This window comes from Oncorhynchus tshawytscha, linkage group LG24 (assembly GCF_018296145.1).
Source record: "Oncorhynchus tshawytscha isolate Ot180627B linkage group LG24, Otsh_v2.0, whole genome shotgun sequence".
Classification (NCBI taxonomy): Eukaryota; Metazoa; Chordata; class Actinopteri; order Salmoniformes; family Salmonidae; genus Oncorhynchus; species Oncorhynchus tshawytscha.
The window spans coordinates 9027056-9044758 of record NC_056452.1 but is presented as its reverse complement, the minus strand read 5'-3'; the positions used below and the strand labels follow the sequence as shown (position 1 = coordinate 9044758).

At 40.6% G+C, this 17703-nt stretch overlaps 1 protein-coding gene across 5 annotated transcripts in view; it reads left to right on the top strand.

Annotated features, from left to right (window-relative positions):
- Nucleotides 1-17703, top strand: part of LOC112256404 (echinoderm microtubule-associated protein-like 1) — a 76106-nt gene extending 58403 nt beyond the window's left edge. For all 5 annotated transcript variants that reach the window (XM_042305287.1, XM_042305285.1, XM_042305286.1 and 2 more), the window contains 4 exons: nucleotides 15111-15198; nucleotides 15314-15409; nucleotides 15853-15983; nucleotides 16086-17703. In XM_042305287.1, the coding sequence (XP_042161221.1) occupies nucleotides 15111-15198; nucleotides 15314-15409; nucleotides 15853-15983; nucleotides 16086-16211 (441 nt within the window). In that variant the 3' untranslated portion in view covers nucleotides 16212-17703. The remainder of the gene's footprint in view (nucleotides 1-15110; nucleotides 15199-15313; nucleotides 15410-15852; nucleotides 15984-16085) is intronic.

The following is a 17703-nucleotide window of genomic DNA, read 5'->3' as shown; positions in this document are numbered from 1 at the left end:
CTTGCTCATGTTGAGGCAGAGGTTGTTGTCCTGGCAACACACTGCCAGGTCTCTAACCTCCTACCTATAGGCTGTCTCATCATTGTCGTGTGATCAGGCATACCACTGTTGTGTCGTCAGCAAACTTAATGATAGTGTTGGAGTCTTGCTTGGACACACAGTTGTGGGTAAACAGGGAGTACAGGAGGAGACTAAGCATGCACCCCTGAAGGGCCCCCGTGTTGATGATCAGCGTGGCAGATGTGTTGTGGCCTACCTTTGCCACCTCGGGGCAACTCGTCAGAAAGTCCAGGATCCAGTTGTTGAGGGGGGTGTTTAGTCCCAGGGTCCTTAGCTTAGTGATGAGCTTTGTGTGTACTATGGTTGAACACTGAGCTGTAGTCAATGAACAGCATTCTCACACAGGCATTCTTTTTGTCCAGGTGGAAAAGGGCAGTAATGGAGTGCGATTGAGATTGCGTCATCTGTGGATCTGTTGGGGTGGTATGCGAATTGGAGTGTGTCTAGAGTTTCTCGGGATGATGGTGTTGATGTGAGCCATGAACAGCCTTCATAAAACTGTCCCAACAGCGGAGTCCCAATAGCAGTCCCTACACCTTACCACTGTTACACCTGGCTATCAGCAGAGCCTTATCTGGCAGTGAAACAGTTCATTCAGCCTCATTTACTGACTTTAAAAAAACATACCTGATATGGCTGACTTGCTTACACAAATGTGGTTTCTACTGACAATTGAGATGTACAGACTATGGCATCAGGGAACGATGAGTGGATAAAAGGCGATCGTAATTTCAATTAAGACATTAATGAGAGAGCTAGGACGGACGTAGTCAATGAAATGTACAGCGACAGAATTCAGAACATGGGCCGTTCTTACAATATTATCCCTGTACAACAAGTCAGAACCTTAGCATAAATAAAGGGGGCATATAGGCAGACAATGAAAGCTCTTACAATATTCGATGATGATATTTCTCTGAAACAGTCTAAAGGCTACATGTGCACCACCAAGTCAGTAGGCTAAATTATGAGGGGAAAAGGGACCACATTATTAGGGTGAGGCACATGGGCTACTAACAGCTTACTACAAAACATAGTATTACTTCCTTAGCTACAGTATACATATCTCCCCGGCATATTACGTCATTTATGCTGCAGCATACAATACATTTTTGGACTCACCTTGTTGTGTTGTGCTCACTTAGACAGGAAGGTGGAGCGGTGGTCCTTCGTGGCAAATTTTGTCATCAAACTTTGTTATCAAAGACTGGCATTCTCTGGATTTATGGTGATTTCAAGACAACTGGGAACTCGAATCATAACCTCAGTGATCTTCAGGTCGAACTCACTGAACTCACTGAAGTCTGAGATGTAGTAGTTCCGAGTTTCCAGTTATTTTGAAAGCGGCAGAAGTCATGCTAGATTGACAGCATGGCTAATGTTCAATGTTTATCCTTTTAAGCTTGGAAAAAAGACCCTTAAACCCAGACTTGGACCACACATCCACTCCACTGTGTAGCAGGCTAGTGATTGCATTGCAATGCTTGCAGTTAGCCACTGATTTCTTCCAAACCACTCATTGTTAAATTTGCGATTTCTAACTTGTTGTGTAATGTTTATGTCCAATGGCCGATGAGCACCGATACCTTTTATCTATAATTTCTCTACATATTACAAGGATTGAAAAGAATTTGCCAGTAGTTTGTTAACTTGATTCATGATGATGACTGCTACCTTGCTAGCTCAGTCCAATCAAAGCTACTGTAAATATAACGTCATTTGATGTCATTTTATTTGTAGCCAATGACATTGAGCCTTCTTCTAATGTAACTCTATGGCAGCACCCAAGGGGCTTGAATTTTTGAGCTCTCCCTGTTGATTTTGTGGTGATGTATTGTCCCCATGAGTGACAGAACACTGAGCCAATCACGGCGCAACTAGAGAACATTACCAACCTCTATGCTAATTTTTTTCCGCTGGCTGCCCCAACACCACAGAAAGCACTGAGCTAGGCTAAAACATTTTTTTACATTGTTTGTAAACTGATATGTGACAAGTATTAATGCTAAAATAACATGCAAAACAGGCACCACATTATTAATAGTATTTTTTTAACTAAACAGGTGGGCTAAAAACAGGTGGGGCTCTTCGATGACTGAAATGGCCATGGCATATGGTTTACGTTGTTTTCATGTTCATCGAACCATTCAGTGATCACTTGTGACCTGTGGATGGGGGCATTGTCATCAAATGGGGCATAGCCATGGTAGCCAAAATAATAACCAAAATAATGCATTTTTATACATGACCCTAAGCATGATGGGATGTTAATTGCTTAATTAACTCAGGAACCACACCGGTGTGGAAGCACCTGCTTTCATTAAACTTTGTATCCCTGATTTACTCAAGTGTTTCCATTATTTTAGCAGTTTCCTGCACTGTATATTCAGACACAATAAAGAGGTCAGGATTGGTGACATGCTTTTTCCTTCTGAGCCAAAGCTTTAGTTAGCTTAGATGCAACTTTTTCTGCAGTTGTGGCATGTGTGTATATAACAGTATAATCTGCATACATGTGTATATCAACACCATGACTGTCACTTTCTGACCATAGTTCTTTTGTGTTTTCTTTGTTTTAGTGTTGATCAGGACATGAGCTGAGTGGGCATTCTATGTTGTATGTCTAGTTTGTCTATTTCTATATTTGGTCTGATATGGTTCTCAATCAGAGGCAGCTGTTAGTCATTGTCTCTGATTGGGAACCATATTTAGGTAGCCTGTTTTGTGTTGGGTTTTGTGGGTGGTTGTCTTCTGTCTTTGTGTCTATGCACCAGATAGGACTGTTTCGGTTTTTTCACATTTGTTATTTTGTAGTGTTCACGTTTATTGTCCTTATTAAACATGTTGAACACTAACAATGCTGCATTTTGGTCCTCTCCTTCAACAGAAGAAAACTGTTACAATGACACACATGACACAGGTCATTTATATATAAACTAAAGAGTAAAGGCCAGGTCCCAGACAATGAGATGTTCTGTTTGATTCTAACACACTATTCTGTCAGATAAATATGAATCCATCCATTTTAAAGCATTTGGGGAGAAATTACATTCAGCTAGTTTAGAGAGTAGAATTCTGTGATGTACAGTATCAAATGCTTTTTGCAAATCTAAAATCATAGATCTTACCACTCCCTCTATGTCAAGTTTAAATGTAACCTTCTCCATAAAATAACAGTTTTCTGACTGTAATGAGAAATCACTAGTATTCAAGTGATCAGTCAATTACTCAGTAACTACCCTCTTTCCAGCCTTTGAAATAATTGGCAAAATACGTATAGGTCTATAATTATTGACCATAAAACAATCAGCAGACTTGAATATTAGGTTAACAACAGCTGACTTCCATTCCCCTGGGAATTTATGGGAAATTAATCAAATCTGTTATTGGCAGGGGCGCAACATTCTGAATGTTACGTCCTGACCATAGAAAGCTTTAATTTTCTATGGTAGAGTAGGTCAGGGAGTGACTGGGGGGATGTTCTAGTTTATATTTTCTATGTGGGGTTCTAGATGTATTTTTCTATGTTGGTGATTTGTATGATTCCCAATTAGAGGCAGCTGGTTATCGTTGTCTCTAATTGGGGATCATACTTAAGTAGCATTTTTCCCACCTTTGGGTCATGGGATATTGTTTAGTTTCCTGTTAGCACTGCATTGTCATCACGGTTAGTTTATTCTGTATTGTTTCTGTAAAGTTTCACTTTCTTTAATAAATCATGTGGAACTCTATGTACTATGGTACTCTATGCCTTGGTCCGAACATTGTGACACTGAAATTGCATTCTGAAATCCCCCCTCCCACAGTTTTATAATTGGAATGTGATATAAACGAGGCAACTGTCACGCTGTTTATTCTCTGTGTTGGTTGGTGAATGATAGTGACTTGGGTGGATCATCTAGGTGAATTTATGGTGGCCTGATATGGTTCCCAATCAGAGGCAGATGTTTATCATTGTCTCTGATTGGGGATCATATTTATTTAGCCATTTCCCCATGGTTATTCGTGGGATCTTGTCTACATTTAGTTGCCTGAGTGCACACCAGTAGCGTCACGTTTCATTTGTGCTTTATTGTTTTGTTTTTTGGGTGAGTTTCATTTTATTAAAATATGTGGAAATCTATTCATTACAACGAACGTGACTGCAACGGTGTGCTTTAGGACCATGCGGGTGCCTCAGAGCGGTCGGGTAGGCTGTTTGGAGTGTTTATCCAACTGGATAAAAAAGAAACAAAAAATATATAGAAACAATATGCCCCCCCACTTCTAAAACCAAAGATGTGCCCCTTGTTATTTATGATGTCAAAGTATCTTTATGTGTTTTAAAGAACACATTATCAAAACCATAGACATCTTTGGCTTTAGAGGTTTTCAAGCTGCTTAAGATTTTTTTAAACTTTCACCTCAATAGTTGGAATCATATCAAACATTTTGAGGGAGTCATCACATCGGGTGATACATAACTCGCTCACTGTAAACTTTTGCCCCAGATTTTGTACAGACTGAGTAAAGAAATTGTTAAAAGTAGTGGCTATTCTCGATTAATCTTCCATTAACTTTCAGGTTTATACCTCCTTTAATTTGTCTTGCCTGTTAAACTGTATTTTTTCCAAATTTGTTTACAATCACCTTTCGCCTCATTTATGATGTTAATGAAAAAGTTGGCTTTGAATTTCTTAACTCGGAGAATAACTGAATATCATTTTGTCACCATCTAGTCCAGTTTTGGGCTTTCTTTAGTGCAGCATACATTTTTTGTTCACTGCCACAGGGTGTCATTTAACCAGGGTAGGCTATTATTTATATTTTTCTTTCTTGTAATTGTCTTAGTATAATATGTTTTCAAAGTAGTGAGCGTTATTTTATTATATCACAATTATTTTCTAGGTCCTTGGATGTCAGGAAATCATCCCACTTGATTCTCTTTAAGTCATTTTGAAAATGGACCAAGCCTCTTTTTGGTATACAGTAGACAGAGGTTTGCCTTGAGGGGTTTAAAACTGAATCTCTGTTTTGAAAGCTTTCTTGCAATCAGAGTTAAATTATGATCTGATAGCCTAGTTATCAAATTGTATTTAGAGTAGCTGCTATTAGCAACATCCATGTATTTACATACACTAGTGTTGCTCTCAATTGTATTCGGTTGCACAAAAACCATCTGCGGGAAGCCAGAAGTTAATTAAATACAATTCCATTTCAACTTACTGTGCCAGTCTGCAGGAAACCAGAAGTTAAATAAAATTCCATTTCAACTTACTGTGCCAGTCTGCAGGAAGCCAGAAGTTAAATATAATTCCATTTCAACTTACTGTGCCAGTGGGAAGGAAGGTTGGACATTATGACAAAGAGAATTTTAGACAAAATATCTAAAGGATCGTATTATTAAACTGACTCTGTTTGTTGTAGACCTACTTCCTCTCTGCTTACCTCATGTCAACATAGGGGGACGTACATTTTCTCCTTTCCTTCACTCTTGATTGCATGTGCTGCCATAGAAATAGAATGATTGAGCTATATCTGTTTTAGTACACTAAATCCTGGCATTGTATAAATACTAGCAGGAGTTGTAGATTGTTTTTTCAGAAAGACAAAGAAAATTCAGATTGGAATCTACCAAAAGGTGTTCTAATTGGCCACGTTATGGTGTAAGACTTCTGATGTTCAGGTGCCCTACACAAATTCCATTAGGTTTGAATTTAGGGTCCCACACAACCTTAGCATGGTTCACTGTTTGAAAGGTCTTAAAGGGCGACTGCACCTCCTGATTTGGCATTGTTTTGAAGATTGCTCATTAAGAAAAGCTAGTGGCCATGACTGAAGCCAAACAAGTCGTCTTGGGGTGTGGTTTGATGTGGGTGTGAAATGTTTGCATATCGTACCCTGGCAGGCACTGTTGTTTGTCCCTCCAGAGTCACTGTAGCAACAACATAGCCACTTCCTTAAAATAGTAATTTCTTTAAAATAGTCAGAATTCATGTAAGACAAATCAAGAAATCTGTAATTAATTCAAAACATTTTTTCAGAGGAGGTTTTAGTAGTGCAATTTTACATCTAGCTAAGGTGTTTGGTGCAGTATTTCTCAAGTAACAAAATGTGCATGAAAAATGAGTCAGTGCACTGCATACAGTCTATTGAGTCGGCAAAGTCTGGCTGCTTGCTCTGGACTGATTTCTGAGAACAATAACATGCCTACAACTTCATCGTCTGCAAGCTGTCAAACTATCGTGAATAAAGCACAAACTACACGCTGTTTATCAGTGCTTGAAATCACTAAGTTCCAACTCTGTGTATTTCAATGAAGCTAGCAAGTAGTAGCTGGCAGGCACATTGAGCAGCCAGGCCACAAACAGCTTATCAAGTCACTGAGTGGCAACGTGTGCTTCGGTGCCGTTTAGACTACATCGGAGAGTGGATAAACCGCCTCTGCCCTCTATTCTATTGGCGAAAGAGCAATCACTGGAGAATAAACTGGAAGAGCTCCGTTTGAGACTATCCTATCAATGTGATCTGAAGGACTATAATATCCTACGTTTCTCTGAGTTGTGGCTGAACAACGACATGGAAAATATACAGTTGAAGTGGGAAATTTACATACACTTAGGTTGAGTCATTAAAACTCGTTTTTCAACCACTCCACAAATTTCTTGTTAAAACTTGTTATGGCTGGGGGCAGTATTGAGTAGCTTGGAAATAAGGTGCCCGAAAGTAAACTGCCTGCTGCTCTGGCCCAGTTGTTAATATATGCATATTATTAGATAGATTATTATTGGATTTGGGTAGAAAACACTCTGAAGTTTCTAAAACTGTTTGAATGATGTCTGTGAGTATAACATAACTCATATGGCAGGCAAAAACCTGAGACAAAATCGAACCAGGAAGTGGGAAATCTGAGGTTTGTAGTTTTTCAACTCTTCGCCTATCGAATATACAGTATCTATGGGGTCAAATTGCACTTCCTACGGCTTCCACGAGATGTCAACAGTCTTTAGAAACGTGTTTGATGCTTCTACTGTGAAGGAGGGGGGAATGAGAGGGGATTGAGTCAGAGGTCTGCCAGAGAGGCATGAGCTGGCCATGCGTGTTCACGTGAGAGTTAGCTTGAGTTCCATTGCATTTCTGAAGACAAAGGAATTCTCCGGTTGGAACATTATTGAAGATTTATGTTAAAAACAACCTGTAATATAACCTAATCTGAACTAAGCGATCGCGTATTGAGCATTTGGATTACTAGGCTAAACACGCAAACAAAAAGGAGGTATTTGGGCATAAATTATGTACTTTATCGAACAAATCAAAAATGTATTGTGGAACTGGGATTCCTGGGTGTGCATTCTGATGAAGTTCATCAAAGGTAAGTGAATATTTATAACGCTATTTCTGACTTCTGTTGACTCCAACATGGCGGATATCAGTATGGCTTGATTTGTTGTCTGAGCGCCGTACTCAGATTATTGCATGGTTTGCTTTTTCCGTAATGTTTTTTTAAAATCTGACACAGCAGTTGCATTAAGGAGAAGTGTATCTATAATTCCATCCATGATAGTTGTATCTTTTATAAATGTTAATTATGAGTATTTCTGTAAATTGATGTGGCTCTCTGCAAAATCACCGGATGTTTTGGAACTACTAAACATAAATCGCCAATGTAAACTCAGATTTTAGTATATAAATATGAACTTTATCGAACAAAACATACATGTATTGTGTAACATGAAGTCCTATGAGTGTCACCTGATGAAGATCATCAAAGGTTAGTGATTAATTTTATCTCTATTTCTGCTTTTTGTGACTCCTCTCTTTGGCTGGAAAATGGCTGTGTGTAATTTTGTGACTAGGCCCTGACCTAACATAATCATATGTTGTGCTTTCGCTGTAAAGCCTTTTGGAAATCAGACACTGTGGTGGGATTAACAACAAGTTTATCTTTAAAATGGTGTAAAATACTTCTATGTTTGAGGAATTTTAATTATGAGATTTCTGTTGTTTTGAATTTGGTTAGATCCCATTAGAAGGATTCAAGCCATAAGAAGTTAACAAACTATAGTTTTGGCAAGTCGGTTAGGACATCTACTTTGTGCATGACACAAGTGACACACACTTATAACTCACTGTATCACAATTCCAGTGGGTCAGAAGTTTACATACACTAAGTTGACTGTCCCTTTAAACAGCTTGGAAAATTCCAGAAAATTATGTCATGGCTTTAGAAGCTTCTGATCGGCTAATTGACATCATTTGAGCCAATTGGAGGTGTACCTGTGGATGTAGTTCAAGGCCTAGATTCAAACTCAGTGCCTCCTTGCTTGACATCGTGGGGAAATCAAAAGAAATTAACCAAGACCTCAGAAAAAAATTGTAGACCTCCACAAGTCTGGTTCATTTTTGAGAGTAATTTCCTAACACCTGAAGGTACCACGTTCATCTGTGCAAACAATAGTACGCTATTATAAACACCATGGGACCACGCAGCCGTTATACCGCTCAAGAAGGAGACGTGTTCTGTCTCCTAGAGATGAACGTACTCTGGTGCGAAAAGTGCAAATCAATCCCAGAACAACAGCAAAGAACCATTTGAAGATGCTGGAGGAAACAGGGTCAAAAGTATCTATATCCACAGTAAAAGGAGTCCTATATCGACATAACCTGAAAGGCCGCTCAGGAAGAAGCCACTGCTCCAAAACTGCTCAGGAAGAAGCTACTGCTCCAAAACCGCCATAAAAAAGCCAGACTACGGTTTGCATGGGGACAAAGATCATACTTTTTGGAGAAATGTCCTCTGGTCTGATGGAACAACAACAGAACTATTTGGCCATAATGACCATCATTATGTTTGGAAGAAAAAGGGGAAGGCTTGCAAGCCGAAGAACAGCATCCCAACCGTGAATCATGGGGGTGGCAGCATCATGTTGTGGGGGTGCTTTGCTGAAGGAGGGACTGGTGCACATCACAAAATAGATGGCATCATGAAGGTGGAAAATTCTGTGGATATATTGAAGCAACATCTCAAGACATCAGTCAGGAAGTTAAAGCTTGCACCCACAGCCAGTGAAATCAGTGCAACCCTAAGTTGCAGTCAGTTGTAGAATGATTGCTAGAAATAAAGTAGTTCTGAACATAACTAAAAGCATTGTATTCGGTATAAATCATTCCCTAACTATTAAAACAGGTATTGAATTAAATCAGGTAATGAATAATGTGGCTGTTGATCAAGTAGAGGAGACTAAACTTATTGGTGTTATTATATCCCTTGAGTCTAAGCCCTGTCTAAGCCAGGCTTAATATATAAAGACCCCTCAATATATACAACAATTATTGGGTGAAACTTTGAATTTTGCATTGCTGCTATATTAGCCCATAGAAACGCATTGAATAATAGATATTCTACATGGAACAACAGAAAACAGAATTCTACAGGAAGTTTGTTCGGAAGTGTCTGTCATATATCTGAGCGATATAAGAAAGATCAGGAAACTATTTATATATTTTTTACATGTATTTATCCACCTTTTTTAGGCACTAAACTATCTCCATTTACACTGCCGTTCCAATGTTTGGGGTCACTTAGAAATGTCCTTGTTTTGAAAGAAAGCACATTTTCGTCCATTAAAATAACATCAAATTGATCAGAAATACAGTGTAGACATTGTTAATGTTGTAAATGACTATTGTAGCTGGAAACAGATGCTTTTTAATGGAATGTCTACTGTATATCTATACGTTTTTTCTATACATCTGCAGGACAGAATGGCAGCTTTGGGGAAGCTCCGGGGGTGTGTTTCTCTGTTTATAATAGCTGGTTCATAAGCTCTAATATTAAGGAAGTCTCAAGGTTCTGCTCACCTGAGTTACAATAACTCATGATAAGCTGTAGACTGTACTTTTTTCCTAGAGAGTTCATCTATATTTTAGTAGCTGTCTATTTACCACCACAAATCGATGCTGGCATAAGAACGCACTCAATGAGCTGTATAGGGCCATAAGCAAACAAGAAAATGCTCACCCAGTGGCAGAGCTCCTAGTGGCCGGTGATTTTAATGCAGGAAAACTGAAATCCATTTTGCCTCATTTCTACCAGCATATTATGTGCAACTAGAGGCAAAACAACTTTAGATCATCTTTACTCCACACACAGAGATCCAGTGGGCCTCCTGGGTGGCGCAGTGGTCTAATGCACTGCATCGCAGTTGCTAGTTGTGCCACCAGAGATCCTGGTTTGAGTCCAGGCTCTGTCGCAGCCGGCCGCGACCGGGAGACCCATGGGACGGCGTACAAGTGGCCCAGTGTCGTCCGGGTTTGGCCAGCAGGGATGTCCTTGTCCCATCGCACTCTAGCGACTCCTGTGGCAGGCTGACATGGTCAGGTGTGCGGTGTTTCCTCCGACACATTGGTGTGGCTGGCTTCCGGATTAAGTGGGCATTGTGTCAAGAAGCAGCGTGGCTTGGTTGGGTTGTGTTTCGGAGGACCCATGGCTCTCGACCATTGCCTCTCCTGAGTCCGTACGGGAGATACAGCGATAAGACAAGACTGTAACTACCAATTGGATACCATGAAATTGGGGAGAAATGGGGGTAAGCAAACAACAACAAACAAAAAAACATAGAGATCCATACAAAGCTCTCTCTCGTGCTTCATTTGGCAAATCTGACCATAACTCTATCCTCCTGATTCCTGCTTACAAGCGAAAACTCTAACAGGAAGTACCAGTGACGCTCTCAATATGGAAGTGGTCCGAGGAAGCAGATGGTAAGCTACAGGACTTATTCACTAGCTCAGACTGGAATATGTTCCGGAATTCATCCGATGACATTGAGGAATTTGCATCAGTCACCGGCTTTATTAATAAGTATGTGTGCAATGTCCGTACGTACATATCCCAAAAAGAAGCCATGGATCCCAACCAGAAGCCATGGAAACATAACTGAGCTAAAGGAGTGAAACACTAATCTGGATTAAACAAACAGGCTAAACGAGTGAAACACCAAACAAATAGGCAAAACATCAATACAGGACCAAGATCGAATCTTATTACACCAGCTCTGATGCTCTTCGGATGTGGCAGGAGTTGCGAACTATCACGGATTGCAAAGGGACACCCAGCCACGAGCTGTCCAGTGACGCGAGCCATGTAGACAAGGAAAGCAACACTAAACCATGAATGAGAGCACCAGTTGTTCCGGACAACTGTGTGATCACGCTCTCTGTAGCTGATGTGAGTAAGACCTTTAAACAGGTTAACATTCACAAGGACACAGGGCCAGACGGATTGCCAGGACACGTACTCAGAGCATGAAAGCACACCCCCACTCATATTGATGGGGGTTTTGGTGGAGTGGGTCGAGAGCTTCAAGTTTCTCGGTGTCTACATCACTAAGGATCCATCATGGTCCAAACCCAATCGTAAAAAGGGCACAACAATGCCTCTTTCCCCTCTGGAGGCTGAAAAGATTTGGCATGGCCCCTCAGATCTTCAAAAAGTTCTACAGCTGCACCATTTAGAGCATTTTAATTGGCTGCATCACCACTTGGTATAGCAACTGCTTGGCATCTGACTGCAGGAGCCACAGAGGGTAGTGCCACTATATCACTGGGGCTGAGCTCCCTGCCATCCAGGACCTCTTTACCAGGTGCTGTCAGAGAAAGACCCTAAAAATTGTCAAAGACTCTAGCCAGCTCTCTCTGGGAGTCTGGGACCAAAAGGCACCTGAACAGCTTCTACCCCCAAGTCATAAGACAGTTAATCAAATGGCTATCCAGACTATTTGCATTGCAATTTTTTTTTTCACTGACCTTCTTGCACAAGCTCTATGCACACTCACTGGACTCTACCCACACACTCACACATACTACACTTTAACACAAACATACACACACTACATACGCTCACACACACAAAACACACACATGCATATTGTCGCACTGTCTGGAGGATCTGGCTGCTGTGATTGGATAGAGCAGGAATCCCCTATTGGTGGCCCATGGGCCGAATTTGGCCCGCTGGTAGTTTTACTTGGTCCCCCAAGTTCTCTGAGCAAAAACATTTTTTTAAGACTGTAAAAACACCAGGAAATCAGCTCCTAGTTATTTTTATATAAGAAATCTGCTCCCAATTATTCCCACACATAATAGAGAGACACTACATGTGATCATACACAAATGTGAGCAAGGTTTGAAATGATTATGTATAGTCAAACATTATATCCGTTTGGGCTTCTTGTGGACAATTTGCAGTCTACAAATGATTTGTAATTATGCTACCCCCCGGTCACCCCCTGGAGAAAAAAAATCTGTCAGCGACTGCTTTTAGATGATGATACCTGCGATAGAGCGTGCTCAGCTGATAGAGCACAATCAGCATAGCTGTTTCTCACGTGTTAGTGGGCACTGGGCAACTGGGCATAATTGTAATCCATACCCAACCCTGCAGTCACTCATGACGAACTCACCAACAACACTCATTTTTGGACACGTCTGGCTTTATGGCCAAAAGTATCCTATTCACACATTTGACTTATATCAATACCACATAGGCTGTCTAAAACCAGAGACGTTTGTTCTAAGTTAAGGGGTAGTTGACCTTTAAAGGCCCAATGCAGTCGTTTTTATCTCAATATCAAATAATTTCTGGGTAACTATTAAGTACCTTACTGTGATTGTTTTCAATAAAAATTGTCAACAAAAAAATTGCTTCTGAGCAAAGAGCAATTTCTCAAACAATAATTTTTATTGTACTGTCAGGGAGTGGGGAGGGGAAAAACTGCAAAGTAGCTGTTATTGGCAGAGAGGTTTGGAACTGTCTTTCTTATTTGTCTATTAACACATTTAATAGACCATCCAACCAAAACAGGTTGACATTTCAGCTGGCCTTTTCAAACAGCTCTTACACTCAAAGTGCATTATCATAATTTTCACAATTTCACATTATTATTCCTACCTCATAGTGTGGAAATGTATACGGTACCAGTCAAAAGTTTGGACACACCTACTCATTCCATGTTTTTTCTTTATTTTTACTATTTTCTACATTGTAGAATAATAGTGAAGACATCAAAACTACGAAATAACACATATGGAATCATGTAGTAACCAAACAAGCGATAAATAAATCAAAATATATTTTATATTTGAGATTCCTCTAAGTAGCCACCCTTTGCCTTGATGACAGCTTTGCATACTCTTGGTATTCTCTCAACCAGCTTCATGAGATAGTCACCTGGAATGCATTTCAATTAACAGGTGTGCCTTGTTAAAAGTTAATACAGTATGTGGAATTTCTTTCCTTCTTAATGCGTTTGAGCCAATCAGTTGTGTTGTGACAAGGTTGGGGTGGTATACAGAAGATAGCCCTATTTCCTAAAAGAACAAGTCCATATTGTTGCAAGAACAGCTCAAATAAGCAAAGTGAAATGACAGTCCATCATTACTTTAAGACATGAAGGTCAGTCAAGTGCGGTCGCAAAAACCAAGCGCTATGATGAAACTGGCCCTCATGAGGACCGCCACAGGAAAGGAAGACCCAGAGTGACCACTGCTGTGGAGGGTAAGGTAATTAGAGTTAACTGCACCTCAGATTGCAGCCCACACAAATGCTTCACAGGGTTCAAGTAACAGACACATCAGAAAAACAACTGTTCAGAGGAGACTGTGTGGTCGAATTGCTGCAAAGAAACCACTACTAAAGGACACCAATAAGAAGAAGAGACTTGCTTGAGGCAAGAAACAAGAGCAATGGACATTTGACCTGTGAGGCCGTTGGTGAAATTGAATAAAGGCAAAGTCAGGCGCAAGACACAGTTCTGAGTAATAATCGAGGATTTACTCAATAAATGGTAATATTCCAACAAGGAACATATACAATAAACTAAAGCACAAACAACGAGAACCCACATGACAAACAATAACGCACAAAACAGAGAAGGAACTCAGAGGGTTAAATAATGAACATAATTAATGGAATGGAAACCAGGTGTGTAAATAATCAAGACAAAACAAAACGAAAATGAAACATGGATCGGTGGTGTCTAGAAAGCCGGTGACCGCCGAACACCGCGCGAAGGAGAGGGACCAACTTCGGCCGAAGTCGTGACAAGACCGGTGAAAATCTGTCCTTTGGTCTGATGAGTCCAAATTGGAACATTTTGGATCCAATCACTGTGTCTTTGTGAGACATAGAGTAGGTGAACGAATGATCTCTGCATATGTGTTTCCCAACAATGAAGTATGGAGGAGGAGGTGTGATGGTGTGGGGGTGCTTTGCTGGTGACAATGTCTGTGATTTATTTAGAATTCAAGGCACACTTAACCAGCATGGCTACCACAGCATTCTCGAGCTTAGTGGGATGATCATTTGTTTTTCAACAGGACAATGACCCAACACACCACCAGGCTGTGTAAGGGCTATTTGACCAAGAAGGAGAGTGATGGAGTGCTGCATCAGATGACCTGGCCTACACAATCACCCGACCTCAACCCATTTGAGATGGTTTGGGATTACTTGGACTGCAGAGTGAAGGAAAAGCAGCCAACAAGTGCTCAGCATATGTGGGAACTCCTTCAAGACTGTTGTAAAAAGCATTCCATGTGAAGCTGGTTGAGAGATTGCCAAGAGTGTGCAAAGCTGTCATCAATGCAAATTGTGGATAAAAATAAAAAAAATTACACTTTTTTGTTTACTACATGATTCCATATGTGTTATTTCATAGTTTTGATGTCTTCACTGTTATTTTACAATGTAGAAAACAGTAAAAATGTAAGAAAAACACTTGAATAAGTAGGTGTGTCCAAACTTTTGACTGGTACTGTATAAAACACAAGAAAATAACTGTTTTGACTGCAATGGTTCTTTAACGGTTCACTGTTTCAAAACTGCAGGGTTTCTTCAAATATTTGTTATACTTTTTATGTTCCAAAAATTACATGTATTCAAGTTTTGAACAAATAATGTTCAGCAAATGTCTTATCTAGTGAAGTTCTGCTGCAGCAGGGTTCTCTTGCCTTTGTACTACAGCTGCATACAATCTCTCTCTGTCTCTCTCTCTCTTTCTGTCTCTCAGGGCCACTCCAGCTTCATCACCCATCTGGACTGGTCAGTGGACTCTCAGTACCTGGTGTCCAACTCAGGAGACTATGAGATACTCTATTGTAAGTATGGTCATGTTCAGTAAAGCTGTTTTGCAACTGAAAATGAAAATCTGTGTTCTTATTGGAAAACTTCAGGTAGCACCTCCACATTTCAATCCGCTGTGTGTCATTCCAGGGATCCCATCAGTGTGTAAACAGGTGGTGAGTGTGGAGACCACACGGGACATCCCCTGGGCCACGTCCCACTGCACTCTGGGCTTCCAAGTCTTTGGTGAGCAATGCAGCTGGATATGTGTTTGCTGGACACATACTGTACAATGTCTCGTGGACAGATGGACGTAACATTTGATTGTATTGTAGCATCTGTCAACAGACTGTGGGATGTGACGACTAATGAGGAACTTCCCTGTGCACAGATTTTTTGTCACTGGTCATTTGGACTAATCACGATTTCGCATCTTTCAAATTTCTGAAGGGGAGGGGCCATTTGACCCATACTTTGGCTGAGAGATTAATTTATGGGGGTGGAGACTTTATTTGTCTTGTCAGTACTTCTCCCCTCAGAACCTAATCGAGCATATGATGCAATTACAGTACGCAACATTTTTGTTCTGGGTTTCCAAGATTACATACTGTATGACCATTCACTTTGAACATTTTGTGTAGGGTATAACATAATGAGATAGATACTGTAACTCTGGTCCTGATCCACAGGGTTATGGCCTGACGGCTCCGACGGGACTGACATCAACGCCGTCTCCAGATCCAATGACAAAAGGCTGCTCGTCACAGGAGACAACTTCGGAAAAGTCCAACTTTTCTCATTCCCCTGCTCTCAATTCCGGGTAAAATTGAAAATCTATTGAATATTTAGATGAGAAGAGCCTGTGAAGATGATGTGAGGCCAGTGATTGCAGTTTGATTGATTGATTTTCTTCTTCTTCCAGGCTCCCAGTCATGTTTATGGCGGACACAGCAGTCATGTGACCAACGTAAAATTCCTGTTTGACGATAGTTGCCTGGTTTCCACTGGGGGCAAGGACATGAGCGTCATGCAGTGGCGGGTAGTGTGAGGCAGTCATTTTGGGGCAACAGACAGACAGTTTCTTTATGGATCAGGGTAGGGTGGGTAGGGGAAGGGTTGTACTCATAGAGGCTTCCCTGTACAATGAGCTTACGATGATGTTGCCCCAAGAAGCTGATCTTGGATCAGTTTTGTATTTACCCCATTAATGAGTTAGAATTTGGGGAGGGCTGATTCTAGATCTGTTCCTAGGGTTGACTTCACTCCAGAGTTGAGCTTTTTGGTGGGTGGGATGGGTCGTGGGTGGGTTGGGGACGAAGAGCATCGCAACAAAGGATGATACAATAGGGAGTACCTATTGTTTCGTCTTTTATCTGTCTCCTTTATTTTGTATATTTCACACCTCAGGAAACCAATAGAAAATTAGGAGTTGAATTTATTCCCTTTGCCATATCAATGGCCTCTACTCTGGCCTGGTAGAGATAGCACTCCACATTTGAAAGTGGATGGCAGGTAGCCTAGTGGTTAAGAGTGTTGAGCCAGTGAGCAAAATGTTGCTGGTTTGAATCCCAAAGCTGATTAGGGGAAAAATCTGTTGAGCAAGGCTTTTTAGCCAAATTGCTCTGGGTAAGAGTGAATGCATAATGGAAGTTTTCATATTTACTATGTGCACATACATTTGGTTCAAACTGATGCTGACAGAGAGTAAATGACCAATATTCCAATGATTACACTCTTTCATCATATGATGTTTATTTTATAGTGAATACATCGGGTTTACCCCAGGCAGTTTGTTACTAGGCCAAGTGTGCGGTTGAATAGATGCGAATTCTGTGACGCTACATGGGAATATGAAGATATTAACTCTCTGCTGCCACTGTCTGGCTTCCTGAGGTATTGAATGGTGTCATAATGACTACTTCACTAATGCTCTGCAAACTATAATACATGATAAAGTATCACACTGGCATTTCAAAGAGCCCTTTAAAAACAAATGAATGATTATTTAAATGAATAGTCAATGATTATTTACACCTGTTGCAAAGCATCATTTTGGGACACAAATGACTGAAGTTCAACTACATTTCAAACATATTTGGATTACACTGTTATATATCTGCTGCCGATGTCACTTTCTTCCTGAGCCTCCCTTATCTTCCTGTATAGTCTTCAAACTAGTTATGTAAATAAGAGGTTTGTACTAATCAGACCATTGCACTGTAATTGTTTTCTCTCCAATACCCTTTTCACACTATAGTGCCGAACCAATCCGTACCGTGCTGACTCAATATTTTCTTTTCACATTGTCCTTTTCAGCACGGCTACAGTATCTACATGGAAGCTAACCAGATTAGCTCAGTACAGCTTGTTTGGCTCGGTTTGGCTCAGTAGTGTGAAAAGTCCTAATGTGTGCTCCCCTATTGTGCACTGTTTGCCATAGGCAAGTAATCACTACTCCAAGGCTTAAGGCCCACTCTTGATATTTACAGCTGTTTTTGATCTCTCCAAGGCTTAAAATAACCTGTGATTTAGCTACCATA